Below are 13039 nucleotides of genomic sequence, written 5' to 3' on the forward strand. Positions count from 1 at the left end.
CTCACCCCCAGCCCAGGAAAGCCAAGCCTTTGCCACGCGGAATAGCTTTATGAAGGCCTGGGGTCACAGGTGGGCATCATCGTAATATTCGGCCATGTCGGGCCCATCCCGCTTGCGTTGCTGGGCCCGGGACAGGAGGGGTCGAGGCCCTCTCGGCCATGGGTGCTTGGGGCGGACGCCATAGTCTAAAGACAGAAAAGAGGGCAAGGGTGGCCGCCGGCTCTGATGGGACTGAAGTCACCCTGGTTTGGGATGACAAGCCCCTGAAGGCTGGGCCTGGGCACTCTTAGGGGGTCTCCGCTGTCAGGGAGGGGCAGAAGAAGGGGAAGAGAGATACTACCATCCACCAGGCCGGAAAATGGCTGTGAGAGTTCCAGGGGGGCAGAGAACGCCTCGGGAGCAGACCGCTGAGACCTGTGGGAGATGTGGGGGTGCTCAGCCCTGGCCCTGAAGGCCACTGGCACCTCCTTGTGAATAGGGAGATGGCCCAGTGTGGGAGTACTTGGCAAGCCCTCCCACATCCAGGGTAACAGGGCCAGCCCCACTCCAGGGAGGGAAGGGCAGCCCCTCTGCTGCCCAGCCCCCGGTGCCCCGCCCTTCTGCCCCAAGAGGTACCTCAGAGGCTGGGAGCGAAGCAGTGCTGCTGCCAGGAGGAGGTGGAGGAGGAAGAGGCTGAGCCCAGCCCGGGGGTGCAGAGCTCCCAGCATGGCGAGAACCATCTTCTACACAGGTCCTGGCTCCTGTTGTCCCTCTCCTGGCAGGACGGAACCTGCTGCCAGCTCCCAGGGCCACCTCACAAAGGGCCTTCATTCCAGGCCCGTGTCAGCACCGGCTCCAGGGCAGGGCCGGGGACGTCCGCACTGAGGCTTCTGTTCTTATTGATGCCGTTGGCTAATAGGTGCTAAACCGGATCTTGTTCTAATGTTGCTGCCCAGGGAATAAGGGCACACACTGTGGAGTCAGATCTCAGCTCAGGTCCTGTGACCTTGCCTCTTGCTAGCCGCACGAGTCACTCCCTCTGTGTGTGCCTAAGCTCACTCATCTGGGAAGTAAAGTCCGTAACACACCCTACCGTCTGGCATACGGTAGGCCCTCCGAAGAGGGCAGGGGATCCTCACCACCCAGAGCCCCAGCCATTCCCACAGCCTCCCCGCCCCAGTCCACACCTGCTGGCATGGCAGGAGCCCAGGGCAGGTCCTGGCAGCTGAGAAGCCCAGAGTGGGTCTCTCAACCCTGCCCAGCTCAGGGTCCCCGTGTCCCACTGTCTCAGGGCCTCTCCCTCTCCACTCCCTGCAGCTTAAAGCAGCCTCAGGCAGGATGGAGGGCTTCCAGGCATGGTGGCAGAGCTCTGGAGCTGCCCCTCGAGTGCAGGCATCGGAAAGGCAGGGAGGGCTTGGTTCACCGGACTCTGCAGCCTGGATGGTGCCGAGTGACCAAGTGCAGCTCGACCCTGTGCTGGACACCCCATCCTTGCAGGCCTGGGCTCAGCTGCAGGTGCCACTGGAAGGCCTCTGGCTGGTTCCTGGTTCTCCGCTCAGCAGCCAGACCCAGCCCACTTAATGCGTGCAGTGCAAACCTCATTCACCAGAACCACCAAAAGCCTTCAAAACAAAACCCCTGGCCCCAGTCAGATCTGTCATATCAAAACCTGAAGTCCGAGCCCAGGGCTCTGAAGCTTTGCTTGAGATGGCCAACTGCTGACTGTGACCACTGAGGAGTCCAGCAGGGAAGCCCCTTGTTTCCAACCCTGGCTCCTCCAGTGGTCTCATTCATGCTCCTGGTCCTAACTACCCTAGAGGCTGACAAGTTCTGGGGGTTCCTTCAGACCCGTCACCCCCTGTGTGTTACACCTGCACCCACTTCCCAGTGGTCAGTCACGTCCCTTTGTAAGTCCTGGAGACATGTCCCCCACAAGCCCGCCTCAGCATCCTGTGTCCACCAAGGCTCGCCCTGCCAGGAACCTGGAAATTCCGTGTGCTCTGCCTGACCCCAAAGCCGCTTGTCCTTCCCGCTCCTCAACTCCTAGACACCACCCTCTTCCTCCATGCCAGTCCCCAAGACTAGCTGGGGTGACCCCTAATCTCTGCTGCCACTGCCATTGCCACTCCCACTGCTACAGACCCCTGCCTCCAGTGTCACCGCCCCATCCTTCCACCTCTGCCCACCAAAGCATCCTCCACACGGCTGCTGGAGTATTTACAAACACAGGCCCCTCCCCACCTGCCAGACGAGGTCCAAGTTTCTCCTCTGGGTATGTGATGCCGTGTTCAGCGTGGCCCTGACCTTCCCCTCCAGCCTCCAGCCCCACCTCCCATGGCTCCACACAGCTGTGACCCAAGGCAGGCTGCCTACGGAAAAACTGAACAGTTGTACCTGTTTCAAGCTGAGTCAAGGCTTCGCCGGTGAAGCCTGATGAAACCCCTCACCTCTGGCAGGCAGTCACCACTACCGGGCCACGCCCAAGCCAGGCCCCATTCTGGACACACCCCCTCCTACCATGCCCCCAGTGTGGCACCTGCATCCACAAGCCTGTCTCCTCTGTGAGTGAGTGGGAGGTGACCGTCGGGGAGCTGTAGCTTCACTGCAGGTTTCTGATGGGCACATGGTGCAAGCCTGCTATGGGGCATGCACCCAGAAACGTCTGATACACTAAGCTGAAGTCCGGGGGAGCCAGGGCAGCCCCTTCCCCTGCCTGTGGGCGAGGATCTGGGGGGTGCTCCTCAGAGGCCCCTGGGGAAAGTGGTATCTGGGAGTGTCTGAGGCATGGAGCACGCGGGTGCTGATGGAGCCCTCTCTCTGGGTTTGAAACTCTGGCAGGAGTGGCTGGCTCTTCACAGGGCCAGTGGCCGAAGACAGGTTAAGGTCAGGGAGAGACAGACTAGCCCTTGGCCCACTCTGTCCAGGCCCTCCCACCATAGCAGCCCGCACGGCTCCAGGTGGACCGGGGCTCTGAAGCCGGCAGGGTGAGTGTGGGGAACCGCAGCTCATACCCGGTGAACTGGCCTGGCTTTCTCCCCGAGCCTGTCCGGCTCCCACTCCCTCCCTAGTGTCGGCCGGTGCTGGACATTCTCCTCCTATGGGAGAAAAGCCTTTTACTCTCAACCGAGGATGAGGGCTTAAGGTGCCACTTTGTGTGGGAGCCGGGCTCACTGTTCACCAGGCTCTGTCGCAGGGAGGCTGGCAATGCCATGGCCTGGGGTGCCAGAGCCCTGCAGAGAAGGGGCATACGGGGGCCCTGGCCAGAAGACACACTGGGCAGCGGTCAGCCCTCGCCCAGGTTCAGCCTTCCTGTCCCACCAGGGGCAGCGAGAGCACAGCAGCGTTCACTCCTTTGGCTGCCAGAGCCAGCGGCTTCCCGTGCACCATGAAGTGAAGGCACCGCTCTCTCTGGGAGACGAGCCTGGATCCCACTCCTAGTGGAGGCTTCTTGGCCCAGCGGTGACAAGGCGTGGGCTGCAGTGGTGTCATCACAGGAGGGTGCACTCAAGGGGATCTTGGGAGGAGTGTTGGTGGCGACCAAGGCTGTGTGCCAGTCCTGGCCAGTGGGCACAGAGAGGCCGCACGCATGCTGGGACGCTGCCAGAGTCAGTTTTATTAGGGAAGGAGGGTCCCCTGCCTCGCTCCTCCCCACACCCTGCTTCCGGAAGGTCTGTCAGCCCCAACTGTAGAAGTAGATTTTCTGCCAGGTGGGCAAGTAATCCATGAGCGGCCCTGCAGTGGGAGAGGGACACATCAGGGCCGGCCAGACCCCAATCTGCGCTGTGGCACCACACACAGCACCTCACACCTGCGGCCCAGGAGCCGCACTGGCCTCCCTGCCCCACCCCTAGGGAGGCAGCATCACAGGGGACTCTGGCCTCATTTATAGACGAGAACCCTCAGGCCTAAAGAAGCTCATCCAGGGGAGGCACTGATGGGCCTGAGTCAGGTCCAAGTCACCCAACTAGGATCTCAGCAGCCTGGTGGGCCCTTTCTCTGCCATTGAAACCCCCCAGATGAGATGGACCCTTATTGCTCCAGGAAACTGTGACCAGAAAAAAGCTGGTAGCCGATGTGGTCTAACAGTCCCCCCACCACGGGACACCCTCCTTCCAGCCACCCTGGCTCCTCTGGTCACCCTGGCCTATGCCCAGGGGCAGTCCCACCCAGTCCTGACTTCCCGACCTCCTCTCCTGACTGTGCCAAGAATCAAACTGCAAGGAGAGAGAAGTCAGGGAGATGCGGCATGCATGTGACTCCCAACGCGACAGTCATCACATCCCTGCCCCTGCTTACTTGTGACCAGGCCAAGGCCAGGGACGTGGTCGGCCAGCAGCTGGAGCAGGAAGAGAATCCTGGCCCTGGGGGAGGCAATAAATGGGGAGCATGCTGAGTATGGGGGGGTCCCTGCAAATCAGGAGGCCCAGAGGCCTTCACTGAAGACCATGCTGAACGCAGTGCATTCCAGAAGACAAAGGTGACTTTCTCGGGAGCTAGGGCAGAGCCCAGCACACAAGACAAGACCTCTGGGGCTGGCTCTGCCTCCACCCTCCACCAGCTCAGCTTTGGGGTGGCACTAACCCACAACACCTCCTCCCATTCCTCTTTCCCTCTTTTCCCTTCCACCGACATCCAACACCAAAGGCCTCTAGAGGGTCACATGCGGAGCAGTGCCCAGCCGGTACAGTGGAGGGTTCAGAGAGGACAACCTCACCCTGCCCCCAGGAAGCCCCCAGTCCGGCAGAAGCGCTGGCCTGCAGAGAAACATCACAAGCCACCAATGAGAGTAGTCAGGACCCCGGGAGGGAACACAGTGCTGAGGAAGGCACATTTTGGTTCAGGGGAAGGGGCAAGGGCCAAGGCCTTGATTTTGAATAGCCGAGGGTTTTCCACAGGGAAACTCAGGTGAGATGAGGATGCTGATGACCACGCATAGCACCACCTGCTTACTACGCCACACGCACTGCCAGACGCATTAGTCATTGAATCCCTACGAAGTGGGAACTGTCACCATCCCCCTCTTACAGGTGAGGAAAGGAGGCGCAGGGGTATCAAATAGCTTGCCCAAGGCCACACATCTGGAAGGCGGCCTGGCTCCTTATGCATCTGTCTGGGCAGTAAGAGGAAGGCTGGCTGGGTGTGGTAGCTCACGCCTGTAATCCCAGCACTTTAGGAGACCAAGGCAGGACTTTGTTTCCCCAAATGACAGCGGGCAGGGTCCAGAGAGGTGCCAGGGCAGAGTCCAGATGGAGCAGCCTTCTACCTTTTTTTTTTTTTTTTGAGACGGAGTTTCACTCTTGTTACCCAGGCTGGAGTGCAATGGCGCGATCTCGGCTCACCGCAACCTCCGCCTCCTGGGTTCAGGCAATTCTCCTGCCTCAGCCTCCTGAGTAGCCGGGATTACAGGCACACACCACCATGCCCAGCTAATTTTTTGTATTTTTAGTAGAGATGGGGTTTCACCATGTTGACCAGGATGGTCTCGATCTCTCGACCTCGTGATCCACCCGCCTCGGCCTCCCAAAGTGCTGGGATTACAAGCTTGAGCCACCGCGCCCGGCCTTTTTTTTTTTTTTTTTTTGAAGACAGAGTCTTGCTCTATCACCCAAGCTAGAGTGGAATGGCGTGATCTCAGCTCACTGCAACCTCCGCCTCCTGGGTTCAAGTGATTCTCCTGCCTCAGCCTCCCAAGTAGCTGGGATTACAGATACCTGCCACCAGAGCCAGCTAATTTTTGTAATTTTAGTAGAGACAGGGTTTTTACCATATTGGCCAGGCTGGTCTCAAACTCCCTGCTTCAAGCAATCCTCCCACCGCAGCCTCCCAAAGCGTTGGGACTACAGGTGTGAGGCATCACACGTAGCTAAACTACGCCAGTTTTTGTTCTGTTTTTTTTTGTTTGTTTGTTTGTTTTTTGAGACAGAGTTTCGCTCTTGTTACCCAGGCTGGAGTGCAATGGTGCAATCTCGGCTCACCGCAACCTCTGCCTCCTGGGTTCAGGCAATTCTCCTGCCTCAGCCTCCGGAGTAGCTGGGACTACAGGCGTGCGCCACCATGCCCAGCTAATTTTTGTATTTTTAGTAGAGACGGGGTTTCACCATGTTGACCAGGATGGTCTCGATCTCTTGACCTCGTGATCCACCCATCTCGGCCTCCCAAAGTGCTGGGATTACAGGCGTGAGCCACCGCGCCCAGCCGTGTTCTGCTTTTTTTTTAAGACAGGGACTTACTCTGTCACCCAGGCACTCTGTCACACTCCGTGTGACGGAGTGATCGTAACTCACTGCAGCCTCAACCTCCTGGACTGATCCTCATGCCTCAGCCTCCCGAGTAGCTGGAACTACTGGTGCACATCACCATGTCTGGCTAATTTATTATTTATCTTTATTTTTTTGTAGAGATGGGCTGCCCAGGCTGGCCTCAAACTCCTGGCCTCAAGCAAACCTCCTGCCTTGGCCTCCCAAAGTGCTAGGATTATAGGTATGAGCCACTGCTGCCCAGCCTATGCCAGCTTTCAAGCAGTTACTAGGTTCTAGACAAAGGGGGTCCCGGGCGCCCTGTCTGTCTCACAGTCCCAGCCGCTGCACAGGGTTCCATCAGACTGCAGTCTAACTTCACACAGTCACAGTGGCAGGCCTGTGGAAGAACTGGTCCCAAGCTGCCCCTTGCTCAACCCAGCAGGCCTCCCCGAGGCTGGGAGCACTAGACCCTCACAGGCGACTGGAGGCTGGGCCAGGCAGGGAAGACCAGGAGAGACCACGTGGCTGGGATCCAGCTCTACCGCTGGCTAACTGGGTAGCTTCGTTTAAGCTGCCCAACCTCCTTGAACCTCCAGTGCCTCCTCTGAGAAGTGGGGATAAGCCAAACTATTTGGCAGGAAGAAGAGGAAATGAACTAGAGGCCATGGGGCACCCGCACCTGCCGTCGTCCCTGTGGGCCGCCCTGCAATGCCCTCATCGGCCCTCAGTGCCTCTCCTGCCAACTGTGTTTAAGCTCATGCTCGCGTGGCCTGATGGCCCGGAGAGCTCTGCGGGTGGGACTGGGCTGGCATCTGGTGACTGCCACCCAGAAAGCACACAGCTGGTACTCAGTGAACCCTGGACAAGGCACTGGGGAGGGAAGGTGCCAACAGGGACCGGAGCACCAGTGCCCACTTGCCGGCCCTCTCCCTGGCTGAGGGTGGGCCTGGCCATTCTGGGAGGGGCTGGGTGCTTACTCAGAGAAGCGGTCATAGAACGGAGAGCGGAGCAGGTAGTACAGCAGCAGGATGGTCCGGCGCCGCAGCTCCCGCCGCTCCCTCCGGGTCAGGCCCTTCCTGTCACTCAGGAGGCTCAGGCTGGGGGGCAGGGAGGACACGGTCAGGGCCAGGGGCATGATCTGGGCCCACAGAAGGGGAGGAGCCACAAGCTGGGTGTGCAGAGGGGCAGCAACAGGAGGGGCAAGGGCTGCTGCCACCCTGCCTAGGTGACGCCAGGACAGTAGCAGAAAGCCCAGTGGAGAGTGGAGCCCCGGGCAGGCCCAGGCTCACCTGGTCACGTCCACAACACCAGCCAAGAGCCAAGGTTTCCATGACCTCTGACCCCATAAGCCCAGGCTGAGCACTGACGGCCAAGGTGTCAAGGATGTCTCCGGCACAGGGGCCCGGCTCGGCGCACTCCCCACTCAATCCCCAGCCCACGGTGCCAGCCCTATCCTGCCCCGCACTAAGGATACAGTGCAACAGCGGCCGGGCAATGTACAAGGACTCTGCGATGGTCTCCTGCAGCCCCAGGGGGGTGGGGGTCGCACTCAGCTCCTCAGGGTGCTGCTGCTGCCATCCCTCCCGCTGCTGGGGGGCTCCCCAGTGCCTGGAGTGCAGGGACGGTGCTAGAACACAAGGGACGCAGATGAGCGAGCCAGGCCCAGGCTGGGGTAGAGGAAGGTGGCCGCTGACCCAAGCCAGTTCCGCAGGCCCAGACAGACACAGCACCTAGGCCAGCCACATCCTTCACTTACTGTTCTGGAGGGTTCGTACCACCCGGTTTGACCGCTTCCCCACGTAGGAGTGCTCGTGGCTGCCAGGGCTGTGGTCGCCATCTAGCAGGGATAGACAGAAGGCCATACCGTCAGAGGGACATGCTTCCAGTGGACCCTGCAAGGAACATGCATGCAGTGAATGCTCAGGAGCTAAGGGGAGAATGGATCCCCTTGTGCTGTGGCAGCAGCTGAGTGAAGGGAACCACATCTGGGCGGTAGCTCAGCACGAGGCCCGTCCACAGAGGGAAGCAGGCTGCAGCCTGCCCTGGCCTGAGGAAAGCTCAGCATAGCTATGGCTAGAGCCCGCCTCCCGGAACCCATGGACAGGCAAGGTAGGGACGGCCCAGTCTGACCACATCTACGGGGAACACAGCACCAGAGAGGCCATCTTCTCTCAATCCTTTGCTTTCAAAACAACCATGATGAGAAGCAATGAACCGCCCTTACTCAGTGTTCAGAGAATGAGGCCCAGAGGCTGACAGCATGGGCCCCAAGCCCTGAAGGGACAGATGTGCCAGGTGCCCTGCCTCTAGTGGCTGTGGCTCTGGATACAGAACCAGGCCCAGAGGCGAGGTTGGCAGGATCTTATCTGTTCCCTCTTCCTGCAGACTACAAAAATGAATGTCTCTGACCATCGCAAGTCCTGAGTTTGTATTCTGATTTCGTCCCTAGCCACAGCTTTGTCCTCTCTGTTGAATACAGGCAAGAAGAAGACAGAGTGGACGGGGACAGGTGTGCTCCATAAACAGATGCTACTGTATTCATGCTGATCGGATCTAAATCCTCAAGCTAGTTCTATGGCCCATTCTGCTCCAGGGCTTGGGGAAGTAGCTCACCCGGGGGCTGTGCCTGGGTCTCTCTGTCCAGTGGAACGATGGGGGGTGAGGTCTGGAGGCCAGCCTTGAACCACAGCAGCAGAAGCATCCGCAGTACAGCCCTGGGTCAGGGAGGATTGTCAGGGCTGTGGGGAGGCAGCTACCGGCAGGAGGTCGGGGTTGCTCCGCTGAGCACCATCTGCGTAGCTGGCCTGCGTCACCCCCACCCGGGTCACCCCGGTCATCCCTACCACAGTCCCGACCTACTTGGCCAGCTGGATGAGGGCGATGACAAGCCAACGGCCCACTTCGCCCCACACCTTGGCAGCTCCCATCTCCATGAACACCTCCACGCACTCCAGCACGCTCAGCCATGTCAGCAGCTTCTGCTGGGACAGCGACTGCAAGAACCCCAGGCCAAGAAGTCAGGGGTTTCCCCCTAGTCCCAGGCCCTTCTCTAGTAGGGAGCTCCTCTGACAAGAGATGTGGACCTTCCCCTTTCCAAGCCTAAGGGTGTAGGCGTGAGTTCAAACACCAATTCCATTAACAGCATTAACAGGCTGGGGGATCTGAAACAGCTGACTGCCTCTCTGAAGCTCAGTCTCTTCACCTCAGATGGGAATACTAACACTTTACAGCTCACCTAATGAGACGGTTTGAGGCTCAGACGGGCATAGGCGTGTGTCATGCTCCAGGAGACATGTGCTGCACGCTAGTTGCTACTATTTCATTCCTGAGTCTCCGTGCTTCCCACCCTGTTCCTGGTAGAATTCTCACCACAGGCAACTTTTTCCGAAGCTCCTTCCTTAGGATCCCGTCATTGAGCAGCACAAGCAGGTTAGAGGCGGAGTACACTGAGGGGTAGAATGTGGCCTTGAGAGACTGGCTCTGCATCCTCCACACCTCTCACCTTCTCCCCAGAGCTGCAGGGATCACCTGTCACCTGCTCTGCTCAGACACCCACAGACTATGTGGAAACCAACCTGTCTCTCCACCTACTTCTCAGCACTCCACTCTCCCCAACATGATCTCACAAGGGTGGCTGGACCAAGACAGGATGGGTCAGTCTCAGTGACAAGCCAGCTGTTGCCCAGCTGAACAGTGCTGGTCACCCAGCTGCTCACAACTACCCATCGTTCTCCGAACAGCCACAGATACCCATTCCCACCTCCTGGCCTTTTCTCTCTAAGCGGCCTGTCCCTGAGGGTCTATTCCACCACTACTTTTCTTTTTTCTTTTTTTTTGAGTTGGAGTTTCGCTCTTGTTGCCCAGGATGGAGTGCAATGGCACAATCTTGGCTCACTGCAACCTCCGCCTGCTGGGTTCAACCGATTCTCCTGCCTCAGCCTCTCGAGTAGCTGGTACTACAGGCACCTGCCACCATGCCTGGCTAATTTTTGTATTTTTAGTAGAAATGGGGTTTCACCATGTTGGCCAGGCTGGTCTCAAACGCCTGACCTCAGGTGATCCACCCGTCTTGGCCTCCCAAAGTGCTGGGATTACAGGCATGAACCACTGAAACTGTCCTCATCTGCTTTTCAAAACGCAGCTCATTCTTTCAGGACTGTAACAGCAGTCACTGGGGTAGTTAGAATCTTGAGGTAGTTACAATCTGAGAGGTAGTTACAGCACTCTTGAGGTAGTTACAATCCTGGAATCTGGGAGATCTAGACTTGAATCCTGGTTCTGGGATCATCAGTGATTGTTCTCTAACCTCACTGAACTTCTATTCCCTTAAATGGACAGTAAGGAAAATAACAGTACCACATAATATGACTGTAGAGAGGACTAACTAGCAAAGGTAGGAAAAGCACTGAGCCCAGCGCCGAGCCAGTAGTGAATACTCAGATAAGGTCCCCAGACGTTTCTCGACTTAGGGACATGGAGGGCCCAGGACAGTGGACAACAGACCTTTGTCCGATTCAGTCACAGCACAAGGTGTCTAACGGGCAGCCCAGGACCTCGAGCTGGGGTGTTCACGGGGCCCAGGTAGCCAATCCCCCATTCCCCACCCCCAGAGCCCTGCTCACCCAGCTCTGACAGCTCGTGCGAATCGGCGAATCGACCTGGAGAGAGGGTACAGAAGGAGGTGTAGTGAGCATTTGCCTCACCTTTCGTCTTCAGCTCCCGGACATCCCCTCCCTACGCCCTTTGGGAACCTGGACGAGTCTTCTCAAGCACAGCGATCACTAGCCTGACTCCGCAGGGAAGGGGGCCACTGGGGTCATAGGTCAGGGCCCAGAAGGAACGGATCAAAGGTCAGGGTGGCACCTGCCAGCAGGTAACTGAGGCCCCGCACTGCCGTCTCCAGCTGGGCCGTGGCGGCCGGGTGACGAGTCACGTACTCCTGGTAGCGGAGGCCCAGGAGCCGCAGCTTCTCCATCCTGCCCTCGGCACCGACAGACCCACGGAAGGACCGTACGGCTGGCTGCGGCGCCCTGCTTCCTGCGCCCTCCTTCCTTCTTCCGGTCTTAGGCCCGCCTCTCGGATGCTTGACTTCCGCGGGCCGGAAGGCTGGTGACTTGTGCCAGTGAACCACCTTTCACCCCATCTCTTGAACCACTTCCCACTCGGTTAGCGCTTAGCAACTGAGGGCCCAAACCCGCCCCCCTACTCCCTCAAGTCATTGGTTAGCACGCTGTCCTCCCCTGATCCACCTAGCGCCGTCGGGACCCAGCTCTTCCGTTGACCGGGTTGGTGGCCCTTGCGCCTGCGCAGTCAACGCTCTAGGAAAGCGGGGCGGCAGTCAGAGCAGTTCATTCTAGAATAGGGAGCTGGAGCCCCGAGTCTTTCCAATGGAATGCAGAGAGACTCGAACGGCAGGGCCGGATTTTAAAGGACTGGGAGATTGCGGGTTCTTGAAAAAAAGGGTCTCGATCAGATTTGGGGAGTTGCGGGGCGTCTAAATACAGTCGAATTGTGTCTCAGCAGGCGCGCGTTCGGTCAGTATCCCCATCTCCGTTCCCCCAGCAAAGGTAGTGCTGGAGAAATCGAGGCAGTAAGGAGTCCAGCTCTCCAGTGCCGTCTCGAACCCCTAGACTGCACAGTTCCAGCTTCGGCCTTAGCTCCCTTAGGGACTGTGCTCCCCCAAGGGCGCGCGCCTGCACTCCCACCTACGCGAAGAAAGCCCTGGCCCGGGCTTCTCTCGACTCCTTGGGCAGGAGTGTCCTTTCTCTGGGTCTCGGATTTCCCTATCTGTAAAATGGTTTGAGGGCAGACTTGATCCTTGAACTCCGAATCGATCTCAGATAGCTTTCCGGCCCTCGGACGCACCTCGCAGTCGTTAGCTTTCCCCCAGGGAAGGGGGCGACCCCTGGGGAAATCCCTTCCTAAATGGAGCCGCCTCCCTGGAAAGGGTGGCACTGGGAGAGCTGCGGCGAGTGGTGGAGGGTACGGGCCCGGGGAGGCAGCCGCTGATTGGCTGCGGGAAAGGGGCGTGGCATGGGTGGAGCCGTGGGCCAGTGCTCTGGGGGAGCGGCCCAGCGGCTTCATGGTACCCTGAGAATAGTAATACGTTATTTTATATAATCCTCTCTACCAGATATCTCCAGATGAAGAAAGCATCCGCTTAAGAATCCCCAGCTAGGCCGGGCGCAGTGGCTCACGCCTGTAATCCAAGCACTTTGGAGGCCAAGGCCGGCGGATCACCTGAGGTCGGGAGTCCAAGACCCGCCTGACCGACATGGTGAAACCCCGTCTTAAAAAAGAAAAAAAAAAAAAAAAAAAAAACGCCCAGCTAAAATTTGAGTGCTGATCTTTTCTGACCTCAGAGATTAGGCGGTTTTTTAAATTTATTCATTCATTTTTTTAACTTTTATTTTTAGAGAGCAGGTCTAAGCATCACAGCTCACCAGGAAACCACAACCTTCCTTCCACTCCTTCCCCCTAGCCTACACTACAGCTTAGTTTTCTTCTCTATCAGGTGGGAGACTAGAGCTGCCAGCTCACATCAAAGAATGAAGGCCCAGGGAAAGGTGACCAGGGGCCTGAGGAGAGGCAGAGGTCTTGAAGAACAGAGGAGGGGGTCATGGGCATCATCGACATCATTTCTGGCCACCTCTGGGTGCCAGGCTCGCTTGCCCTCCTCCCAGGAACCCGATCAGGTTGCCAAGAACTGTTCACAGATGGGAAATTAGAGGCCCAATAAGGAGGGGGAAAGGATTTGTCCCACATGGCACAAGTCACTGGCCCAACGGACCACCGTGCAGGTCTCTGGTGGCAGTGCCCTC

The 13039-nt window shown here is 58.3% G+C and overlaps 2 protein-coding genes across 3 annotated transcripts; both read right to left on the minus strand.

Annotated features, from left to right (window-relative positions):
• Positions 1-7: 7 nt before the first annotated feature.
• On the minus strand, positions 8-1590 carry FREY1 (Frey regulator of sperm-oocyte fusion 1). The gene is made up of 2 exons (XM_074401354.1): positions 341-1590; positions 8-185 (listed from the first exon to the last, which is right to left on the minus strand). The coding sequence occupies exons 1-2, from the start codon at positions 717-719 to the stop codon at positions 64-66; spliced, it is 501 nt and encodes a 166-aa protein (XP_074257455.1). The 5' UTR covers positions 720-1590; the 3' UTR covers positions 8-63.
• Positions 1591-3418: 1828 nt separating this feature from the next.
• PEX16 (peroxisomal biogenesis factor 16) lies at positions 3419-12140 on the minus strand. 2 transcript variants are annotated; one of them, XM_074401353.1, is made up of 11 exons: positions 11082-12140; positions 10841-10876; positions 9588-9664; positions 9078-9211; positions 8832-8932; positions 7975-8055; positions 7693-7845; positions 7508-7580; positions 7196-7315; positions 4272-4340; positions 3419-3568 (listed from the first exon to the last, which is right to left on the minus strand). In XM_074401353.1, exons 1-11 carry the CDS (start codon positions 11191-11193, stop codon positions 3484-3486), a joined length of 1041 nt encoding a protein of 346 aa, XP_074257454.1. In that variant the 5' UTR covers positions 11194-12140; the 3' UTR covers positions 3419-3483. The 2 variants fall into 2 exon arrangements, with proteins under 2 accessions (XP_074257454.1, XP_003920075.1); XM_003920026.4 differs by lacking the exon at positions 3419-3568 and adding an exon at positions 3573-3711 and having other exon boundaries at positions 4276-4340; positions 11082-11794.
• Positions 12141-13039: the final 899 nt, after the last annotated feature.

This window comes from Saimiri boliviensis, chromosome 6 (genome assembly GCF_048565385.1).
Source record: "Saimiri boliviensis isolate mSaiBol1 chromosome 6, mSaiBol1.pri, whole genome shotgun sequence".
In the NCBI taxonomy this organism is placed as follows: domain Eukaryota; kingdom Metazoa; phylum Chordata; class Mammalia; order Primates; family Cebidae; genus Saimiri; species Saimiri boliviensis.